The sequence below is a fragment of the Hypomesus nipponensis genome, chromosome 2 (assembly GCF_054491055.1).
Source record: "Hypomesus nipponensis isolate SF chromosome 2, ASM5449105v1, whole genome shotgun sequence".
In the NCBI taxonomy this organism is placed as follows: domain Eukaryota; kingdom Metazoa; phylum Chordata; class Actinopteri; order Osmeriformes; family Osmeridae; genus Hypomesus; species Hypomesus nipponensis.
Genome location: NC_140362.1, coordinates 22897764 through 22920965, shown reverse-complemented (window position 1 = coordinate 22920965; position 23202 = coordinate 22897764). Strand labels below are relative to the sequence as shown.

Below are 23202 nucleotides of genomic sequence, written 5' to 3'. Positions count from 1 at the left end.
GGCTTTTTCGACAGGTTCCCCAGCTGGCTGGGAGCTCCGGAGCGGCGCATGGTTCTAGAATGACAGCATCTGTCAAGCATGTATCGGGCCAGCGACCTGTCGCAAACAAAAACCTTAAATACTACCAATGACCATTAAACTGGTCAGTTAGCTACGAAATATTAGTAAACTACAGAACTAGTTTGTGTTGAGTAAGCTGAGGGTAGCTAACCTGGCTAGCTAGCTAGTAGCTAGCAAGCTTGTCTATTCAGGGAAAACACATTTCAGTTCTCACACATAGTAATTGACAGCATACATTTCGGTTACATTTCTTAGTTACATACCTTAATAGAGTATGCTAAACAAATATTATTCACCAACATATCTAAACTGCATTCTTGCTGTGTTACGAGTGTGTGGAGGTTTTCATGCAAGAGCACAGCTGCTGTAGGCGAATGTCCCGCTCCGCAGATTGGCAGCGCCATTGGCTGCATGCAAATTAAATGGGAGGAGTTGAGAGTTGCTGTTGGCATACTCGTTTTGGCTGATTTGTTATCTGCGCCGGGCAGACGCTCTCTGGTTCTCGATAGGCCCCGGCGTCACCCAATCATGGACAAATAAATTGGGTTTACCTCTTAATCTGACTTTCACTGTCCGATCACTGACTTCTCCGATTCGCAATAATGTTGGATTGGCATGTGGAAAACGCAATGGCAAATCCGTGATGTTTTCACAACGAAATCATTCTTCTGACTGAGAAGACATGAAGTGAAAGTAGGTAAGTGTCCTCGAATAGTATTCTACGCTCACTTTCAAATCCTTGAACCCCAGTATTTGCAGGCTCCTTGGAAAATATATTTTATGTCACTCACTAAAATGAAAAGTACATAGATGGAAAAACACAATGATATTTCCAATGTTATACAATACTGATATTGCGAACAATGCTTTTGGAACTTTTATATTAGATTAATCTTGACTTTATCTGACAACCAACTGTGCATTACATGCAGAATTCCCTAAATTGCATTGGTGTTTTAAGCATTCCATACACATAGGTCGAACGTTTTTGTAATGTCAGTGTGCCGCTTGCTGTTTGATTCCTGTAGTCAGGGTGGGAAGCAATGATTCTGTCATTGATCTGTAATCCAATCAGAGGCAAGGAGAGAGTAATCCATGTTAATCCCATATCCTCAGAGAGGGAGAGGAGAGAGGGAGAGGAGAGAGGAGAGAGGGGAGAGGAGACTGAGGGAGAGGACAGAGGGAGAGTAAAGTAGAAGAGAGAAGAGAGAGAGGGAGAGGGAGAGGAAGGAGGGAGAGGAGAGGAGAGGAGAGGAGAGGAGAGGAGAGGAGAGGAGAGGAGAGGAGAGGAGAGGAGAGGAGAGGAGAGGAGAGGAGAGGAGAGGAGAGAGAGAGATGAGAGAGGGAGAGAGGAGAGGAGAGAGGGAGAGGAGAGAGGGAGAGGAGAGAAGAGAGAGAGGAGAGGAGAGAGAGAGAGGAGAGGGAGAGGAGAGGAGAGAGAGAGGAGAGAGAGAGAGAGAGGGAGAAGAGAGAGGGAGAGGAGAGAGAGAGAGGAGAGAGAGAGAGAGAGGGAGAGGAGAGATAGAGAGGAGAGAGGGAGAGGAGAGAGGGAGAGGAGAGAGGGAGAGGAGAGAGGGAGAGGAGAGAGGGAGAAGAGAGAGGGAGAGGAGAGAGAGAGAGGAGAGAGGGAGAGGAGAGAGGGAGAGGAGAGAGGGAGAGGAGAGAGGGAGAGGAGAGAGAGAGAGGAGAGAGGGAGAGGAGAGAGGAAAGAGGGGATATTGATGACAGAAAAAAGAAAAGAGGGGAGAGAGAATAACTGAACAGTCCTTATAGTTTGATGTTTGTGACGCTCACCTGCAGAGCCGGTCCTGTATATGGTTCTGTTGTGTATGTTTTATAAAGACAATGTCAAAATACCAATCAGGTTATAACAAAGGTAATAAGTCAGACTGCAGATGTCCAGCCTGCATTTTAATAAAGGTGTGTGTGTGTGTGTGTGAGAGAGTGTAATTCTGTCTCTCTACAGTTCCGTCCAACAGCTGGCTGCCGGGGCTCAGGACCCCCGTTGTCACGGAGACCTCACCACGGAGACGAGTCCCACAGGGAACATAGGAGAGTAAGGGGGGAGGGGAGTGGAGAAAGGGAAAAGAAGAAAGAAAAGGAGAGTCTGTTAGAGACAGACCGGAGTGCATGTCAGGTAAGGCTCCTGATCGGAGGCGTTCAATACTAGAGTAATAAAACTAACACGAGTAACACTTGTGGAGACAGTTTTGTCTAACGTGTGTGTGTGTGTGTTGGTGCTTGTGTGTGTGTTGTGCAGCATGGGTTATGATCTGGAGAGGTTTGTGGGCTATGTAAACGAGGGTCTGCTGTGCTGTGTGTGTCGGGACGTGTTGGAGCGCCCCCTGCAGGCTCCATGTGAGCACGCCTACTGCAGCGCCTGCATCAGTGCCTGGCTACTGCAGCACCAGTCCTGCCCTGAGGACAGGATTCCCCTGGACATCAGCACCCTAAGACCCCTGCACAGGTACACCCTCAGACCCCTGCACAGGTACACCCTCACACCCCTGCACAGGTACACCCTCAGACCCCTGCACAGGTACAGCCTCACACCCCTGCACAAGTACACCCTCAGACCCCTGCACAGGTACAGCCTCTCCACGGCTCTCTCCGTCTGTCCACTTCTCTCACTCTCTCGATCTCCATCACCCTCTCGATCTCCATCACTCTCTCATGTTCTTTCCTGGCAAGGTTTGCATTTTCTCTCTGTCTCTCCTTTCACTGTGCTGTAGGTACATAAGGAACATTCTCTCTGGGCTGTAGGTACATAAGGAACATTCTCTCTGTGCTGTAGGTACATAAGGAACATTCTCTCTGTGCTGTAGGTACATTAGGAATATTCTCTCTGTGCTGTAGGTACATGAGGAACATTCTCTCTGTGCTGTAGGTACATGAGGAACATTCTCTCTGTGCTGTAGGTACATGAGGAACATTCTCTCTGTGCTGTAGGTACATGAGGAACATTCTCCCTGTGCTGTAGGTACATGAGGAACATTCTCCCTGTGCTGTAGGTACATGAGGAACATTCTCTCTGTGCTGTAGGTACATGAGGAACATTCTCTCTGTGCTGTAGGTACATGAGGAACATTCTCTCTGTGCTGTAGGTACATGAGGAACGACCTGAGCCGTCTGCAGGTGCGCTGTGTTAATGCAGAGCAGGGCTGTAACAGGATCTGCCCCCTCGAGACTCTACACACACACGAGGACGAGTGTGAGTTCACACTCATGCGCTGCTCCAACATAGGTACAGCTCTCTGTTCTTCTGACTGTGTGTGTGTGGTTGTAGTTTACATTATTGCTCTAGCTGGGCTGTGTGGATGTTAGTCACTGCGAGTGGACCCTGAGTCAGAGAGAACAAAGGTTTTATATACATGACACCATCGCTGTGAGGGGGGCAGGTGGTAGTCTGGTTGTCATGGGGATGTTATACAGACGGTGATACTGTGGGATCATTCAGGAAGGGTGAACACACACACATCACACACACACACATCACACACACACATCACACACACACACATCACACACACACATCACACACACACACATCACACACACACATCACACACACACATCACACACACACACATCACACACACACACATCACACACACACACATCACACACACACATCACACACACACACATCACACACACACACATCACACACACACATCACACACACACATCACACACACACACATCACACACACACACATCACACACACACATCACACACACACATCACACACACATTCATACAAGGGTGTGGTTGTTTAGCTAACCTGTCTGTCAATAGAAGGAAGCTAAACATATAGTACATACTGTACTTGAGAAATGGTTACCAAACAGTCCATGGTTGTATGAGTGCTGCCAGGCTCTCAACATGTGTATGACATCTCTCTTGCAGGTGGAGAGTATCTATGCTTCCACTGTGGTATGTTTAATGGTTTCAGTTTGAGTGTGCATGGGAGGTGTGTATTACTGGGTACCAGAGATGGGAAGTAACAAAATACTAATACATAGGGTTTTGAACTGGTGAGAACATCTTTTTGTAACAGTTTAGAAAAAAGATAGCTTCATTGATAAGGACTACTATACTGTATTGTACTCTGCTCTGCAGTAATCTACTGTTTTAGGATCTTCTGTTCTCTCCTTTCACTGTGTGAAAAAAAAGTTTTGAAAGGTTAAGAAAAAACTTTTTACTAAAACACTAAAACAGCTAGTAGTAATGACTACTTTATGTCTAAGTATATGTCAGAGCCCACACTTCTTTACTTTAACTTGTGTGAAAAAGCGAGTACTTCAATTTTAAAGTCATTTTGAACATTTTATCTTTTTAAACGTGAGTATCTGCACTTCTATTTGAAGAAGGATGTGTGTACTCTAACCCTAACCTACTGGTCCTGTCTTTATGATATTCCCAAATGGAAACGAGTGACTTCCTGTTATAGACTGTTACAAAATCTTTCTATGTCCTCTTCAGTGTCTGTGTGAAGGGGTGTTGCTGTGGAGTGGGGGCAGGGAAGTTATCAGTGTCTGTGTGGAGGTGTTGCTGTGGAGTGGGGACAGGGAAGGTGGGGGGCAGGGAAGGTGGGGGCAGGGAAGGTGGGGGGCAGGGAAGGTGGGGGCAGGGAAGGTGGGGGGCAGGGAAGGTGGGGGGCAGGGAAGGTGGGGGCAGGGAAGGTGGGGGGCAGGGAAGGTGGGGGCAGGGAAGGTGGGGGGCAGGGAAGGTGGGGGCAGGGAAGGTGGGGGGCAGGGAAGGTGGGGGGCAGGGAAGGTGGGGGCAGGGAAGGTGGGGGGCAGGGAAGGTGGGGGCAGGGAAGGTGGGGGGCAGGGAAGGTGGGGGCAGGGAAGGTGGGGGCAGGGAAGGTGGGGGGCAGGGAAGGTGGGGGCAGGGAAGGTGGGGGCAGGGAAGTTAAGATGTAAAAATCTGGTATTTGAAGCTGACTTGTCTGAGGTAGCTCACCCCCCCCCCCCCCCTCCGCTAGGCTGCCCGGTGCAGGTGGAGAGGCGGGGTCTGGAGGATCACCTGACCGAGTGTGGCTTCAGAAGCAGGGCGTGTCCAAACGGCTGTGGCCACACCCTCCTCTCAGTGGACCAATCGCAGCACAACTGTGTTGCCATGCTGCGCGCTGAGGTGGAGATGCTAAGGTGTGTTCTTGAAGGAGTCTGTGAGTGAAGCTGCAAGGAGGGTGGGGTTGTGATGGTGTGGTGAACGTCCCTCAGGGCGGAGATGCTGAACAAGGTGGAGGAGGTGAGGAGTGAGATGGAGTCACGACTCGACTCCCAGAGGAGACACATGGTGCAGAAGGAGTCCATGCTGAAGAGTGAAGTGGAGGAGCTCAAGGTCATGAGTCACAAGACACGCTCCTCACCATCAGTCACTGCATCACTGCTTCTTAGGTCCATGTGTACCTGACTCATACCTGTGTGTGTGTGTGTGTGTGTGTGTGTGTGTGTGCGTGCAGGGCCAGCTGTCGAGGGTGATGTGTGACGTACGGGCTCTGCTGGGGGCGGAGCGTCTCCGGAGACAGCAGCTGGTGGAGGCGGAGCTCAGAGCCATGCAGCCAACCAGGAGACAGGACACAGCCGACCAGCCAATCAGAAGCCAGCAGGAAGACCAGGAGCCAATGTGGAGAGAGCAGCTGACCAGAGGCCTGCAGAGAGAGGCGGCGTTGCAAGCCTCCACCCAATCACTGTCCTCCACCCAGTCCCTGTTGGTGCTGGCTCCGCCCTTATCGCCGCAGCTGGGTGACGGCCCCCGCATGGCCCTTGACTGCATCAAGAAGAAGAACCGTGAGGTCACCGTCATCTGAACCTGCCCTCCCCTCCTGAACCTCCCCTCCTGAACCTGCCCTCCCCTCCTGAACGTGCCCTCCTGAACCTGAACCTGCCCTCCCCTCCTGAACCTGCCCTCCTGAACCTGCCCTCCCCCTCCTGAACCTGCCCTCTCCCTCCTGAACCTGCCCTCCCCCTCCTGAACCTGCCCTCCCCCTCCTGAACCTACCCTCCCCCTCCTGAACCTGCCCTCCCCCTCCTGAACCTGCCCTCCCCCTCCTGAACCTGCCCTCCCCCTCCTGAACCTGCCCTCCCCCTCCTGAACCACAGACTGTGGGGGGCTCTGCCTTGAGGGGAGGGGGGCAGTGGTTGCACAGGGGTGATAATGAGGGCAGGGAAATGCTAGAGGAAGATATATTTTTCTTGAAAGGGTTAGGGGGGCCTGACACTGTTTGAGAACCACTGGGCAAGGAAAGACTAGTGTCCCCATCTCACCCTGCCAGTTACTGTTTAGCTGTTCACATGCTTCTTGTCTCTCCTAACCTTGTCTGGAACACACATTACCATCAGTAGTGTACATCAGGATTCCAGCACATTACTGTGCTAGTCTCACTAAATCTACAGAAGAGTTGCATTTGAGGCCAAATGTGTAATCATCGATACTCATTTCAGTGATAAAGCAGGTCATCTCTGGAACTGGACTGTTTCAATCATATTGTAACTCTGCTAATACTGCCCAGAATCTCCTGTCTTCAATATACCTGCTGCTCCATGACTGCTATGCTGTGTTTGTGTCAGGTAGAGATGCCAAGGAATTCTCCAGGAAATATTGACATTAAACATCCTCATTCACAAGTCTTTATTGAGTGTGAACACAATGTAAAATAACAAAACATAAAACATCAACACAAAGTCCACATCGTCACTCATAATCCCATGAAGGACACGTTTCCTTGAAGATGGTCTACACTCACTGTTCTGATTGGTCCATAAGCCCCATGGCAGGCAGCAGTCATTGTCCAGGTGAGTTTACCTGGTGAAGGAGCGCACATGTCTCCCCCTCCCTCCCCCACTTCCTCCCCCGCTGCTAAACTTGCCCCCCTGAGAGCCTCTCCCCCCTCCCCCTCCCCCCTCCTCCTCCTCCTCCCCCTCCTCCTCCTCCTCCCCCTCCCCCTCCTCCCATCCACGACAGGCCTGCCCCTCCTCGGCCTCTTGGAGCGCGGTCCCGCGGAGCCAGACGATACGCACCTGAGCCAGAGAGAGACAGAGAGAGAGAGACAGACAGAGACAGAGAGGGGAACAGGATCATGTGTGTGAGTGTGTGTGGGTGAGAGAGTGTGTGTGTGTGAGAGAGTGAGTGTGTGAGAGTGTACCTGCGGGGGGCTGTCTGGAGGGGATGGGGCCACGTGTGAAGTTACTCTGTCCTCCTCGGGGCTCGCTGTACGTGGCTCTGTGGGGGGGGGCCGCCATCTGACCGCTCCACGAGGCTCCACGCCCCCCCTCTCTACGAGCATAGTTACCTGGAGAGGTGGGAAGGGAGAGAGGAAGACGGGTGAAGACAAGGGAAGGTTAAGATCTCTGCTGGCTTTTCTGACCAAGAAACACAGCTCATGAGATCACTCTGGATGTCAAATACAAAGCATGTGTGTGTGCATGTGTGTGCATGTGTGTGTGCATGTGTGTGTGCATGTGTGTGCATGTGTGTGTGCATGTGTGTGCATGTGTGTGCATGTGTGTGTGCGCATGTGTGTGTGCATGTGTGTGTGCATGTGTGTGTGCATGTGTACCAGACAGCAGCACTCCTTTGGGCTGTGGAGGAGTGAAGAAGCGTGTCTGGCTGTGGAAGGCCGCTCCTCTCCCCCCTCCTCCCCCCCCTCGGTTCCCTATGAACAGGCCTCTGGTGGGGGGCTTGGGGGAGGTCTTGGGGGGCCGTTTGGGGGGCAGCAGCCCCAGAGGTGTTCCAATGTCTTTGAACTCCGCTGCCACAAAGTCGTCTACGTGCATGCTGGGAGGCCGCGAGGTGTTCTGCTTGCGCTGGCGGAAGATGTCGTGAGGACGGCACAGCTGTCCAAAGGCCCCCCGACCCCCCCGGCCGCGCGGCGCCGCCATGATGTGAGCTCTCTTGGCCGGCTCCACGTAGCCAGACTTCCCACTGCAGGGAGACAGGAACACGTCAGAAACTTCAACTACTACCCCTGCTACCCCTGCTCCCAGCTGGGCTGCTTCAAACCCCTGGGGTCTTCTAGGGGCTCTAACCCTGCTCTAACCCTGTCTAACCCAGTATATCCCTGCTCTAACCCTGTCTAACCCAGTATATCCCTGCTCTAACCCTGTCTAACCCAGTATATCCCTGCTCTAACCCTGTCTAACCCAGTCTATCCCTGCTCTAACCCTGTCTAACCCAGTATATCCCTGCTCTAACCCTGTCTAACCCAGTATATCCCTGCTCTAACCCTGTCTAACCCAGTCTATCCCTGCTCTAACCCTGTCTAACCCAGTATATCCCTGCTCTAACCCTGTCTAACCCAGTATATCCCTGCTCTAACCCTGTCTAACCCAGTATATCCCTGCTCTAACCCTGTCTAACCCAGTATATCCCTGCTCTAACCCTGTCTAACCCAGTCTATCCCTGCTCTAACCCTGTCTAACCCAGTATATCCCTGCTCTAACCCTGTCTAACCCAGTCTATCCCTGCTCTAACCCTGTCTAACCCAGTATATCCCTGCTATAACCCTGTCTAACCCAGTATATCCCTGCTCTAACCCTGTCTAACCCAGTCTATCCCTGCTCTAACCCTGTCTAACCCAGTCTATCCCTGCTCTAACCCTGTCTAACCCAGTATATCCCTGCTCTAACCCTGTCTAACCCAGTATATCCCTGCTCTAACCCTGTCTAACCCAGTATATCCCTGCTCTAACCCTGTCTAACCCAGTATATCCCTGCTCTAACCCTGTCTAACCCAGTATATCCCTGCTCTAACCCTGTCTAACCCAGTATATCCCTGCTCTAACCCTGTCTAACCCAGTATATCCCTGCTCTAACCCTGTCTAACCCAGTATATCCCTGCTCTAACCCTGTCTAACCCAGTATATCCCTGCTCTAACCCTGTCTAACCCAGTATATCCCTGCTCTAACCCTGTCTAACCCAGTATATCCCTGCTCTAACCCTGTCTAACCCAGTATATCCCTGCTCTAACCCTGTCTAACCCAGTCTATCCCTGCTCTAACCCTGTCTAACCCAGTCTATCCCTGCTCTAACCCTGTCTAACCCAGTCTAACCCAGTCTATCCCTGCTCTAACCCTGTCTAACCCAGTATATCCCTGCTATAACCCTGTCTAACCCAGTATATCCCTGCTCTAACCCTGTCTAACCCAGTATATCCCTGCTCTAACCCTGTCTAACCCAGTCTATCCCTGCTCTAACCCTGTCTTACCCAGTCTATCCCTGCTCTAACCCTGTCTAACCCAGTCTATCCCTGCTCTAACCCTGTCTAACCCAGTATATCCCTGCTCTAACCCTGTCTAACCCAGTATATCCCTGCTCTAACCCTGTCTAACCCAGTATATCCCTGCTCTAACCCTGTCTAACCCAGTATATCCCTGCTCTAACCCTGTCTAACCCAGTATATCCCTGCTCTAACCCTGTCTAACCCAGTATATCCCTGCTCTAACCCTGTCTAACCCAGTATATCCCTGCTCTAACCCTGTCTAACCCAGTATATCCCTGCCCTAACCCTGTCTAACCCAGTATATCCCTGCTCTAACCCTGTCTAACCCAGTATATCCCTGCTCTAACCCTGTCTAACCCAGTCTATCCCTGCTCTAACCCTGTCTAACCCAATATATCCCTGCTCTAACCCTGTCTAACCCAGTCTATCCCTGCTCTAACCCTGTCTAACCCTGCTCTAACCCTGTCTATCCCTGCTCTAACCCTGCTCTAACCCTGCTCTAACCCTGCTCTCACCCTGTCTATTCCTGCTCTATCCCTGCTCTAACCCTGTCTAACCCAGTCTATCCCTGCTCTAACCATGTCTAACCCTGCTCTAACCCTGCTCTAACCCTGCTCTAACCCTGCTCTAACCCTGCTCTAACCCTGTCTAACCCTGTCTAACCCTGTCTAACAGTGTGGAGGAACAGTGGAGAGGAACAGTGGAGAGACCTGGAGGTGATAAAGGTCTCATGCTTGTGTTTGCCCAGGCGGAGGTTCTTGGGGTTCTTGCTGTGCCCAGGGGAGGAGGGCTCTGACAGGAAGGCATGTTCCAGCTCTGCCCTCAGGTCCAGGTCAGGACAGCACTCCTGAGCCAGACTGACCAGGTCCACCTTCACCTGGACACACATACTAGACGTTACACACACACCAGACGGTACACACACCAGGCTTTACACACACACACACACACACACACCAGACGGTACACACACCAGGCTTTACACACACACACACACACACACACACACACCAGACGGTACACACTCACAGTGTGCAGCTCAGCCTCCAAGTCTTCAGTGTGGAAGGGGGAGAACCACAGAGCCTTCAGCTGATCATCCACAGCTTCAGACAGGATGAACACAGTCCTGGAGACCACACACACACACACACAGTCATGTCTCCCAAAATCACAACACCAAAGGAATGTGGCCACATGCTATATAAAGGGTGTCAACAGACTTGGATGTATTCCTGTGCCACTTAGAGGCGGTACCTGTGGTTGAACTGGACCAATAGGGATTCAGGGGCGGGCAGAATAGGCTCGGTGTCTGGGGAAGGAGGTGTGTCTGCTGAGCTTATCAACATCTGTCTCAAACCAATTACGTTATCCAGCAGAACCTCCAACGCATCATCCTCCTTGCCGAGCTTCTATAACACACACACACACACAGAGAGAGGAGTTTCTATAATACACACACACAGAGAGAGAGGAGTTTCTATAATACACACACACACACAGAGAGAGAGAGAGGAGCTTCTATAATACACACACACACAGAGAGAGAGAGAGAGAGACTCAAAGAAAAGCCTTAAAAAAAATCCCTTTTCCCCAAAATATGGTACCACAGTCAAAAGGTTTGTTCTGATGATAACCAACAAGCACAGGGATAGTTTCCTCCTGCCTGCCTGTTCTGGCTGAGCACTGGGTGAATACCATGATGTGTTTTTCCAGGGTTGTGAGAGGATGAGAGTCAGATTCATCCCACTGCAGCACAGCCTTCATCTCCGAGGTGGTCAGGGCCAGCGAGCGGGAGGGGGGGGGGAAGCCCTGCGCCTCTTCCCCAGAGCCCTGCACCTCCTCCCCCAGGCAGCTCTGCACTCAGGAACAAACACAAGCTGCTGTCTGGAAACAGGTGACAAACCACACAGGGCAACATGTGTCTGTAGGAGAGACATTTACAATGTGTGTGTGTTGTGTTGTACCAGTGGGTCGGTGTGGAGGGTCTGTCGGAGCAGGTCCAGCACAGCGGACAGCAGCTCAGTAGAGTCCTTGTTGAAGGACAGCGTCTGTCTCTTCAACAGAGAACACAAACCTGCACCATGCTTCTTCAGAGCCCTGACACACACACACACACACACACACACATTTACATTTAGTCATTTAGCAGACGCTCTTATCCAGAGCGACTCACAGTAAGTACAGGGACATTCCCCGGAGTAGGGTGAAGTGCCTTGCCCTGGGACATTTTTGCACGGCCAGGGAATCGACCGGCAACCTTCTGATTAATAGCCCAATTCCCTAACCGGTCAGCCATCCGACTCCCGATCTGACTAACACACACACACACACACACACAACATACAGACACACACTAAGAAAACTAAGAAAGACAGAAGGAAAATGGATGTGTGTACCCCTTAAGGTGGTACAGTCCATAGTCGTGCTCTGTGAGGAACATCAGGGTTCTGATGCAGGTGAGCAGGAGGGCAGGGCTGCTGTCTGGGTTTCCAGCAGCCTCCAGCAGGGCGCTGCACACGGCTGGCATCAGCTCTCTCCCTGGCAGAGCGTGGGCCAGCTGATCTACCTCGGAGACACAGCCTTCCCCTGGAGACGACTGCACCAGGGAGATATCCTGACGGCACACACACTCACTCTGTTAGGGGGAATGTAGACAGAGGGACAGTGCATGGTGTATGGTGTGTGTGTGTGTGGTGTGTGTGTATGGTATGGTGTGTATGGTGTGTATGGGTGTGTTTGTGGTGTGTGTGTGTGTGTATGGCGTGTGTGTGTGTGGTGTGTATGGTGTGTGTGTGTGTGTGTGGTGTGTGTGTATGGTGTGTGTGTGGTGTGTGTGTATGGTGTGTGTGTGGTGTGTATGGTGTGTGTGTGGTGTGTGTGTATGGTGTGTGTGTGGTGTGTATGGTGTGTGTATGGGTGTGTGTGTGGTGTGTGTGTGTGTGTGTGTGGTGTGTGTGTGTGTGTGGTGTGGTGTGTGTGTGTATGGCGTGTGTGTGTGGTGTGTATGGTGTGTGTGTGTGTATGGCATGTGTGTGTGGTGTGTATGGTGTGTGTGTGTGTGTGTGGTGTACCTGGTCACACAGAGATTGCAGGATGGTCGCCACCAGCTCGCTGCAGTGCTGCTGCTGGAGGGAGGGGTCAGCCGGGACAGCCAATAGGGACAGCAGCAAGGGGAAGAGGTCGGCCAATGGTGGCTCATCTCCAGGGGTAACGCTGGCCAGCAGGCTCAGAGCTGCGCTCTTACAGGCTCTCTGAGACACCAGGGCGTCCAATAGGGACAGGACACGGAGGACCTGGCTCCAGCACACACACTTCCCCTCCACCCTGAAACACACACACATCATAGTCCCTTCTCCATTTCTGTGTGTTCTGGTGTGTGTGTGTTCTGGTGTGTGTGTGTTCTGGTGTGTGTGTGTTCTGGTGTGTGTGTGTTCTAGTGTGTGTGTGTTCTGGTGTGTGTGTGTTCTGGTGTGTGTGTGTTCTAGTGTGTGTGTGTTCTGGTGTGTGTGTGTTCTAGTGTGTGTGTGTTCTGGTGTGTGTGTGTTCTGGTGTGTGTGTGTTCTGGTGTGTGTGTGTTCTAGTGTGTGTGTGTTCTGGTGTGTGTGTGTTCTGGTGTGTGTGTGTTCTGGTGTGTGTGTTCTGGTGTGTGTGTGTTCTGGTGTGTGTGTTCTGGTGTGTGTGTGTGTGTTCTGGTGTGTGTGTGTGTGTTCTGGTGTGTGTGTGTGTGTTCTGGTGTGTGTGTGTGTGTGTTCTGGTGTGTGTGTGTGTGTGTTCTGGTGTGTGTGTGTTCTGGTGTGTGTGTGTTCTGGTGTGTGTGTTCTGGTGTGTGTGTGTTCTGGTGTGTGTGTGTTCTGGTGTGTGTGTGTTCTGGTGTGTGTGTGTTCTGGTGTGTGTGTGTTCTGGTGTGTGTGTGTTCTGGTGTGTGTGTGTTCTGGTGTGTGTGTGTTCTGGTGTGTGTGTGTTCTGGTGTGTGTGTTCTGGTGTGTGTGTGTGTGTTCTGGTGTGTGTGTGTGTCTTACTGCTGCAGTTCCCCCAGCAGCAGCTCCAGCAGGCTCTTCATGATGAGGGAGGCTGTGGGTGAGGATAGGTCAGCCAGCTGGACACACACCCGGCGCAGCATGGCGAGCAGGGGGGGGCAGCTGGTGCCACACACACACTTCAGCGCCTCGGAAAACCCCCGCCACTGCACACGCAGGTGCATGCTCCACAGCTTCCTGGTGTTCAGGGCCACCGCCACATCCTGGAGCGAGATCTCCTGGGGGGGAGGGAGGGCATGGGATCACCAGGATGGAGGGACAGGGCATGGGATCACAAAAACTGGACTACACCTGGTTTTCTTCACCTGGCCAAAATACCACACACCTGTCTACTGGTCAGAGTAGCTGTCTACTGGTCAGGGTAGCTGTCTACTGGTCAAAGTAGCTGTCTACTGGTCAGGGTAGCTGTCTACTGGTCAGGGTAGCTGTCTACTGGTCAGAGTAGCTGTCTACTGGTCAGGGTAGCTGTCTACTGGTCAGGGTAGCTGTCTACTGGTCAGAGTAGCTGTCTACTGGTCAGGGTAGCTGTCTACTGGTCAGGGTAGCTGTCTACTGGTCAGAGTAGCTGTCTACTGGTCAGGGTAGCTGTCTACTGGTCAGGGTAGCTGTCTACTGGTCAGGGTAGCTGTCTACTGGTCAGAGTAGCTGTCTACTGGTCAGAGTAGCTGTCTACTGGTCAGGGTAGCTGTCTACTGGTCAGGGTAGCTGTCTACTGGTCAGGGTAGCTGTCTACTGCTGTGCATGGGCAGCTGTGTGCTGCTCAGGGTACCTGGGTGCTGTGCATGGGCAGGGGCAGAGGCAGCAGCTCTGACAGCAGGGTGAGGCCAGAGAAGATACCCTCAGGAGCCTTGAGCAAGGAGCCCAGCACCTCCCTCAACATCAGAGACCACGTGTTGCTGGCCAGGGTCTCCTCCGTGTGGGTCACCTGGGGGAACACGGTACACACTCACATTCACTCTAAATACTGAGTGTTCCTGTTTCATCTAATGAATAAAACAACCAGGCAGGCAGGCAGTGTGTGTGTGTGTGTGTTGAGCCCCACCTGCTCACTGACCCCCTGGGTGAAGGTGAGCAGCACGTCTACGATGAGCGCCTGCACCCTGCTCTCCTCTCCGTCCAGCCGCCCAGACGCTGGCACTGAGCACACGATCATATGCAGGGAGACGAGGACGCAGGCCACACGCGTGTCCCTGAACTGGAAGGCCCCGCCCCGCAGCAGCTCCATCAGCATGGAGCGAAGCAGGCGGAGCGTGTTCACACACACGCTGAGGATGAGGAAGCGAGGCGGCGAGGGCCCCATGTGGCCATGGACTCGCCAGGGCTGGAGCAGCACGCTGCACAGCTTCTGCAGAACACGCACACACATGTCCAGACCCTCACCCGAGAACAGCTGGATGACGGCTAAACTCCACCTGAGATCCTTCTGTTGGCCTGCGGGAGGACAGAGATGCTGAGATACTGTGAGGACACAACTGGAATACTTACAGGGCAGAGTGGAGAAGAGGTCATGTGTGGTGAGGACACAAAGAAGGGATTCAAAGTGTGTGTGTGTGTGTGTGTGTGTGTGCGTGTGTGTGCGTGCGTACCCTCTACTGCAGGCGGAGGGCAAGCGAGCTGGGAGAGGACTCTGAGAGCAGTCACCATGCCGGTTCCCTCCAGAGTCAGCATGTTCTCCAGGTTCTAGTACAGAACACTCAGTCACATGCATGTTCCAGAAGCCTGACTCACCTCAGGGCAGGTGTGTGAGTGAGTGTGGGGCAGAACATACCTGTTTAATGTAGTCTATGAGGGCAGGAATGCTGCTGATATCAAAGCGAAGTTTCTCTAAAGGCTCCAGCCACTTACTGAGCTCTGAAACAAACACACACACGTTAGTCTGCACTGGTCTGTATGACACACACACACACACACGTTAGTCTGCACTGGTCTGTATGACACACACACACACACGTTAGTCTGCACTGGTCTGTATGACACACACACACACGTTAGTCTGCACTGGTCTGTATGACACACACACACACACACACATTAGTCTGCACTGGTCTGTATGACACACACGTTAGTCTGCACTGGTCTGTATGACACACACATACGTTAGTCTGCACTGGTCTGTATGACTGACACACACACACACACACACACGTTAGTCTGCACTGGTCTGTATGACACACACACACACACGTTAGTCTGCACTGGTCTGTATGACACACACACACACACACACACACATTAGTTTGCACTGGTCTGTATGACACACACACACGTTAGTCTGCACTGGTCTGTATGACACACACACACACACACACACGTTAGTCTGCACTGGTCTGTATGACACACACACACACACACACGTTAGTCTGCACTGGTCTGTATGACACACACACACACACACACGTTAGTCTGCACTGGTCTGTATGACACACACACACACGTTAGTCTGCACTGGTCTGTATGACACACACGTTAGTCTGCACTGGTCTGTATGACACACACACACACACGTTAGTCTGCACTGGTCTGTATGACACACACACACACACACGTTAGTCTGCACTGGTCTGTATGACACACACACACACACACGTTAGTCTGCACTGGTCTGTATGACACACACACACACACGTTAGTCTGCACTGGTCTGTATGACACACACACACACACACGTTAGTCTGCATGTCATCTGGGTTCTCCTGTGCCTCTCAGGAGAGACACGACTCATCATCACAAGTGACATAAACAAGCACTGAGTTGTTGGATGTGTGTGTGTGTGTGTGAGAGTGGTGTGTGTATGAGATAGCAGTGTGTGTGTGGAATGTGTGTGTGTGTGTGTGGTGTGTGTTACCCTGCAGCTTGGTGTTGGTGTCGTCGGTCTTGGCGTGAGCCAGCAGTAGGCAGGCTGACTGCTCCATCATGCGCAGGTCGTTGGAGTTCTGCACCACCATCAGCAGCAGCATGCAGGCGTAGTTATAGGTGACCGCCTTCCTGGCCTTAGCTTCTCTGGAGGAGGGCAACACACATGATCTTATGCATGACCTTCTGCATGCTCTGTCACACACACTGAGCCCTCTCTCACCCCAGGCTGTCTCCACACACACACACACACACACACAGAGCCCTCTCTCACCCCAGGCTGTCTCCACACACACACACACACACAGAGCCCTTTCTCACCCCAGGCTGTCTTTGCCGTGGTGCTGCAGCAGGGTGAGCAGGCATGTCAGGTTGTTGTCCAGGCTGAAGACGTGGGCCACTGCGCTGCGGCCCGTCTGTGTGAAGGTGATGAGGTAGAGGGCATGGAGCATGCCCAGCACGTCCGCACTGTCGCCCTCCTCTAGCCCCTCCCCACCCTCACCCCCCGCCGCTACGTGACTCATCAACTCTGACACGCTCTGGAGCGCGTGCAGAGCCTGCATGAGCCACGCCCCCAGACCCTCCTCACCCACCCCAGGCCCACTGTGCTCGCTGTCGCTCCTGCAGAACACAGGCTCCTCCCCCTCAGCCTCGGCCACAGTTGCTAAGAGACGAAGAATCAGGTTGGTTGGAGTGGGCTGGGCTAGGAGAAACAGCAGCCCTGATTGGGTGAGAGACAGGAAGCGTAGGAGCTCTCGGAGGGCCTGAGTGACGCCCACGTGGCCTGCCCCTGCAGCCAGCACCACCGCCATGCTCTCCAGGAAGTGACACGCGTGCATGTACCTGATGACACAGGTTCAACAAGTTAACACTCAACAAACAGCTACTCTCAGCTACATTCACTGCCCTGTATGGTTACACTCAACAGTGCCAGTGTGCGGTATCCCGGCTGTGTGTGTGTGTGTGTACCTGTACAGGGTAGGGTAGGGGTCGTCTCTCTCCTGGGGGCCAGTGATGCGGGCGCTGGTGGGGAAGGCTTTCCCAGGGGGCTGCACCATGCTGTGGGGGGCCGTCTCCAACAAGTGGTGCAGCTCCTCTAGAACCCCTGCCATCCTGTCCAGCTCTGCCTCACTCACAGGGGAGGGGCCTAACACTGGCTCCTCCTCCATGGGGCTTTCAGCTTCCTCCATCTCCTCCTGAGACACCAGGACATAATGAAACATGGAGGTAAACTCTCATCATGTGGTTTCCAGCTGTGTGTGTACCTGCGGGGATGTATGTGAGTGTATGTGTGTGTGTGTGAGAGTGTGTGTGTGTGTGTGTACCTGCGGGGGGTCGCTCCAGGTGTGTGTGTGTGTACCTGTGGGGGGTCGCTCCAGGTGTGTGTGTGTGTACTTGCGGGGGGTCGCTCCAGGTGTGTGTGTGTGTACCTGCGGGGGGTCACTCCAGGTGTGTGTGTGTGTACCTGCGGGGGGTCGCTCCAGGTGTGTGTGTGTGTGTGTACCTGTGGGGGGTCGCTCCAGGTGTGTGTGTGTGTACCTGCGGGGGGTCGCTCCAGGTGTGTGTGTGTGTGTGTACCTGTGGGGGGTCGCTCCAGGTGTGTGTGTGTGTGTGTACCTGTGGGGGGTCGCTCCAGGTGTGTGTGTGTGTGTGTACCTGTGGGGGGTCGCTCCAGGTGTGTGTGTGTGTGTGTACCTGTGGGGGGTCGCTCCAGGCGGCGGCCGTGCGCTGCAGGTCAGTCAGCACCTCGTAGGCGTGGCTCTTCTGCAGCACAGCGTTGCCAGCAGTTACCACCCTCACTGTCTCATCGCGGAGGAACAGCTGAACCAGGCGCTGCCAGGAGCAAAACATCCCATAACTACCAAGATCCAGAACAACAAACTTAAAAAATGTTTTGAAAGGATCAGGTTCTGGAGTTTGCCAGAACCTCTTACCTGGTAGCCACTCCTCTGTGTTCCCTCTGAGTGTAGGAAGGCCTCCACACCAGCAGGGGCGCTGGTCAAGGCATCCAGCGCCCTCAGTATGCTCAGCTTCAGTGTGGATGAGATGTGGTCCCTGTGGAGGAGCTCCAGCAGGAGGCCCAGGGCCCCCTCGCGCAGCAGCACCGTGAGGCCCTGTGGGGACTCTGCCAGGCAGGATGCCAGCTTAGCACCAGCTTTCAGCTGTCTGAGGTTCAGTGCGATGGGCTGGGTCAGAGCAATATCCATACTCAGACCCTGAAGAGCCCATTGGACCAGAACCCCTAAAGGTTCCTCCCACTCTCCCTCCCCTTGTCCAATTAAACAGCCGAGCCCTTTTGCCAGCAGTCCAGAAGCGTGCTCCAGAGCTGTGACCCAGCCAGCCCCCCTGTCTTCTCCAATCCCAGCCAGGAGCTCTCTCAGCTGGGCCACAGCCTCCACCTCGGGCCCGTCCACGCCCCCAGGCGCGGCTCCCCCCCTGGCCTTCTCCAGCTGGGTGTCGAAGCGGGTCTTGTAGGGGGGGGTGAAGAAGAGCAGGGGGCGGAGCTGGCGCTCGTATGGGTCGTACTGGACGGGGGGCACAGACGCCAGGTCCTCGGGGGTGTAGTCCATGTCGAAGCTGGGCAGCTTGAAACTGTTGTCCAGGTCATCCTCGTCACTGGAGATCTGCTCATAGCCATCATCACCTGAGAGGGAGGGTATGGAGGGAGGGAGAGAGAAGTGCAATGGAGAGCAAGAGAGAGGAAGAAGGGGAGGGGTGGGGCAAGGCAAGGCAAGGCAAGGCAGGCAGGGTAAGAATAAGAGGAAGGGAGAGGGGGGGAGAGGAGAGGGGGGAGAGCGAATTAATAGGATTTGAAGTTCCCAAGCAGAAGCACAAGTAGCAGTCACAGCTGAGGCGGTTCTCTGTAACAAGCAGCTGGTCAAGGCTGCTCTGTAATGAGCACACACACTCTGTCTCAGCATGCCACAGCACACACACTCTGTCTCAGCATGCCACAGAACACACACTCTGTCTCAGCATGCCACAGCACACACACTCTGTCTCAGCATGCCACAGCACACACACTCTGTCTCAGCATGCCACAGCACACACACTCTGTCTCAGCATGCCACAGCACACACACTCTGTCTCAGCATGCCACAGCACACACACTCTGTCTCAGCATGCCACAGCACACACACTCTGTCTCAGCATGCCACAGCACACACACTCTGTCTCAGCATGCCACAGCACACACACTCTGTCTCAGCATGCCACAGCACACACACTCTGTCTCAGCATGCCACAGCACACACTGTCTTAGTGCCCAGTCCCAAACCAGCCCTGGCCTGGCCTGCCCCTCTCAGTGTGTCTGGATGGACTGGGTCGTTCTGGGATGTTGTCATGTGTTTGGCATGGCACATTGGGAGAGTAACTTAGTGGTGACGGGCTGGGGGGGTCAGTTTGGGAAAGGGCGTCTTGTCTGTTGTTCCTGTTCACACACTGGAGCCCCCCTACCTTCCTCCATCTCCTCCATCTCCTCACCCTCATCTTCCTCCTCCTCGTCCTCCTCCTCGTCTGGAACACTTTCGTCCGTCCGTGCTTCCTCCTCCTCCTCTGGCTCCTCCTCCTCCTCTGGCTCCTCCCCCTCTGGCTCAGCATCTGAGTAGGCTTCGTCCAGAGGCAGTGACCTCTCAGGGGTCACGGCCTCCAGGGAGTCTTCACGCCCCGAGCATGACTCCGTTTTGACCGCCACCCCCACTGTGTCACAGAGCATCATGTTTTATTATTAGTACCATCATTCAGGAGTCCTTCTGATACCGATAACTGAGCATGTTGGCATGACCAGTCACTTTAAAACTGATAGATGTGTTGTGTGTGTGTGTGTCTGACCTGCCACTGGGACCTGCTCCTCTTCATCATCGTCTGGGGGAGGGGGTCCTGGGGGGGTGCGGGGTCCCCGGGGGGCTGGTCTCGGGGGGCTGCCGTTGTACTGTTCATCTTTATCCCACTCTGAGCAGACACACGTGTGCAGAGAAAACATGTCAGAGAAGTTAGCAGAGATGGGAAGTAACAAAGAACAAATACTTTGTTACTGTACTGAAGTAGATTTTTCTTTTAGAAAGGTTGAAAAAATATTTTTGAAAAACTGTTTCTAATCAAAGTTTCTAATGGTTTAAAACACATTTTTCTACAAATATGTGACAAAAAAAGTGACAACTGACAACTTTTTACTTTCACCCCTTAAATTTTTTACACAAATATCTGTACTTTCTTACATTCAAAAGCCAGCCAGAAGTGATTTTTTTTTTTTACAAAAATAAAACTATAAACGTTTTGCTGTCGTGTTGTGTGGAAAAAAAACTTTTGAAAGGTAAAAAAATTAAATACATAAACTTCTAGAATTTTTTTTTTTAAACCAACTAGAGACCTTTTTGTGGCATGTTGGGTGTGTTTTTTTCTTTTCTAAAAGGCTGAAAAAATATTTGTCAAATGTGTTAATAAGGTTAAAAAAAAATTGCATCATTGATGAGGACTCTCCTGTACTCTATTGTACTCTACTGTGCTCTACTGTGCTCTACTGTGCTCTACTGTGCTCTACTGTGCTCGGCTCTGCATTACTCTGTTTTAGGGTTCTCTGTCCTCCCCTCTCACACTGTGTTTCAAAAAGGGTGACAAATATATATCTTTTTAATAGGTACGTTATGGATGAGAGAGTTAGCGAGTTAGCGATGCCCACATGACTGAGCACAGAGACATCCTAGACCACCCATGGCCATGAGGGAGATGGTGAAGGTGCTGCGTGTCTATAGTGTCTTTATGTATGAATATGATGTGAGGTCCAACAGCTGGTAGTAATGGCTACTTTTTACTTGGGGGGGAGAGTATTTTTAAACATGAGTATCTGTACTTCTACTTGAGTGAAGGATGTGTGTACTTTTGCCATCTCTGGAAGTTAGAAGAGACAAGCTAAGTACAGGTTACCCGCCTGGTGGCTGATGTTTTTACGTGGCTCTATGGTTATGGTTAGGATCTGAACATGAAGGGAGAAGATTGGAGGAGGTTGTGGTTAGAATTTGAACATGAGCTCCAGGTTTAGAATGGGTGAAGGAGTTAAAGTAACAGTCCTTTATCAACCTGAGATGGGGGGAATGTTAGGTGTGGATGTGTGTGTGTGTGGGGCATGAACCCACCTTGCTTCATGACCCTCTTGGCTCCGCCCTGCTGCTGTGGGGGTGGGGGGGGAGGGGGAGGGGGGGAGTCTCGGTCGTGTCCATGTGAGCGTTCTGCCGTGCCATACACTGCCACCGTCAGGCTGGTGTACCACCCCCGCAGAACCAGCCCGTCTGTGTTCACCTGCACACACACACACACACACACACACACACACACAGTCAGCTCTATCAGTTCTTCATGGCTGCTCAGTGCCTCCAGCCACAGCCAGACAGGTGAGGAGGTGAGAGAAAGATCTACCTTTCCACTGGGCCTGAAGATGATGGACTTGTTTTCATCATATTCCAGACTGAGGGAAGACAAGAACACAATGGATGACATTTCTATTACATTTTCTGTGTGTGTATGGGGGTGTGTGGTTAGGGGTTGCTGTTACTGGAGAGACCAGTTGGAGAACAAAGACACCTGTTGAGGTATCAGACCACACCCGCTTGCTTCTTGGCTCTCTGTCAGGACAGACTTAAGGGCCAGCCCCACCCCAACAGGTTTTACAGGTGAAACACTGACCTACTTCCTAAACACTCTGAACCCTGTGCAGACACACAGCCAGGGTGAGAAACAAATGAGGGAGGGGGAAGGCAGGGGGGAATATTTCTCAGCAATGACAGGAAAAGGGGTGGAGGAAAAAGGGCGACTGACCTGCCCAGTCGATGGAACGTCGGGCTATTGGGTTTGGTGACATTGTTGAAGTACAGCTCCAACTGGAAGGCATGGGGAGATGTCTCCCTGGAGGAAGAACCAGAGCATGATCCCATTACAAATACACTGTTCCACATGATGCACTGACATTGCATGTCCTCTGGGCAGGCTTATACAGAGAGGAGATTCTTAGAATGCATCAACTGTCCTGTAACATGGTGATCTGCATAGGCTCTATTAGAAATGGCACAACCAGGCAACCTCCTTTAGACCAAAATAGATCCAGACCAAATTACGTGTCTGTATAAACACATTGTAATTAACATGCTTAGTGGGAATCACACATATATTTTGGTTTCATACTCGCGGAGGGGATTATTTATGTGCAAGTGTGCATACGTTCGCTTACCCAAATGCCCTACAGTCGGGTAAACTGCTGTGTGCTTTGATTCCCGGGGGAATTACTCGCACCTCTGTGATCAAAACGCCGCGTGGGAAACGAACCACGTCTACGTTGGTCAACTGTTGAATAAACAGTAGTATAAAACCAATACATTAACACATGGCAACAATCATTTGCATAGCTAACTAGCTAAAATGTCAACATCCCCAGCCAGACAAGCTAACGTCAGTAGTGTAGTTAGCTCAACCCCTAGTAACATTGTCAAAGTATGCGGATTGGCTGGTAGGCTATTTGTTAGGGCAGTGGGTCTAACGTAAAACGAAGAGAGTAGTTAACAGGTGGGTTACGAAGGTGAGCTAGCTAGCAGGCGATCTTAGAGAAGGTAGTAGACTAGCTAAGCTAGCTAGTTAAGCCCCGGTCTGGCTAACGTGACTCCTAGCCGCTTTGCTTAATAACTAGATATATCGCTGGCTACGTCTAAGCAACGTGCACTTTGCTATAAAATCGGCGTAATCTGGGACAATCTTGGCTTTACCTCTGCGCTCTGATGTTTAAATGTATCTAAAAACAGAAGCTCTGTTGAAGTATCCCCCGCCATCATTCGTTGTTGTTACTCAGGGGTACTGACACAGCTTCCGCTTTGCTAATACTAATTCCGGGTTGTTCCACATTCGTTTCTACAATCGATAGCATTTTGTCTTCCCAAATGTATATGATTTGATATGAGTAGCCTACAGTAATCAAACATAACACGATTCTAAAATCGTACGCCCGATAGCTACCTAAAAGCAGCTATGAACTTTTAATT

The 23202-nt window shown here is 52.1% G+C and overlaps 2 protein-coding genes across 5 annotated transcripts; one reads left to right on the top strand and one right to left on the bottom strand.

Moving 5' to 3' along the window:
- The first annotated feature begins 558 nt into the window (after positions 1-558).
- rnf41l (ring finger protein 41, like) lies at positions 559-6699 on the top strand. Of its 4 annotated transcripts, XM_084669096.1 has the most exons (8): positions 559-757; positions 2002-2197; positions 2321-2527; positions 3165-3271; positions 3971-3997; positions 5052-5214; positions 5290-5410; positions 5532-6699. In XM_084669096.1, exons 3-8 carry the CDS (start codon positions 2322-2324, stop codon positions 5877-5879), a joined length of 972 nt encoding a protein of 323 aa, XP_084525222.1. In that variant the 5' UTR covers positions 559-757; positions 2002-2197; position 2321; the 3' UTR covers positions 5880-6699. The 4 variants fall into 4 exon arrangements, with proteins under 4 accessions (XP_084525222.1, XP_084525219.1, XP_084525221.1 ...); XM_084669093.1 differs by lacking the exon at positions 3971-3997 and having other exon boundaries at positions 561-753; positions 2004-2197; positions 3165-3304; XM_084669095.1 differs by lacking the exon at positions 3971-3997 and having other exon boundaries at positions 561-757; positions 2027-2197; positions 3165-3304.
- virma (vir like m6A methyltransferase associated) lies at positions 6686-23034 on the bottom strand. Its single transcript, XM_084669090.1, is given in 28 exon segments — positions 6686-7020; positions 7022-7089; positions 7215-7361; positions 7629-7993; positions 10001-10167; positions 10320-10416; positions 10545-10699; positions 10986-11144; positions 11255-11387; positions 11687-11904; positions 12362-12614; positions 13310-13545; positions 14097-14252; positions 14370-14758; positions 14914-15007; positions 15096-15178; positions 16173-16327; positions 16502-17023; positions 17150-17376; positions 17876-18013; positions 18115-18824; positions 19637-19879; positions 20012-20131; positions 21313-21475; positions 21593-21641; positions 21992-22078; positions 22401-22513; positions 22930-23034. Coding segments are annotated over 28 exon segments (5463 nt in total). The 5' UTR covers positions 22996-23034; the 3' UTR covers positions 6686-6870.
- Positions 23035-23202: the final 168 nt, after the last annotated feature.

Bases quoted from the DNA above. Each gene is read 5' to 3' on its own strand.
- rnf41l (XM_084669093.1), top strand. From the start codon at position 2,322: ATGGGTTATGATCTGGAGAGGTTTGTGGGCTATGTAAACGAGGGTCTG. The intron at 5,215-5,289 runs GTGTGTTCTTGA...AACGTCCCTCAG, and splicing joins GCTGAGGTGGAGATGCTAAG to GGCGGAGATGCTGAACAAGG. The intron at 5,411-5,531 runs GTCATGAGTCAC...GTGTGCGTGCAG, and splicing joins GTGAAGTGGAGGAGCTCAAG to GGCCAGCTGTCGAGGGTGAT.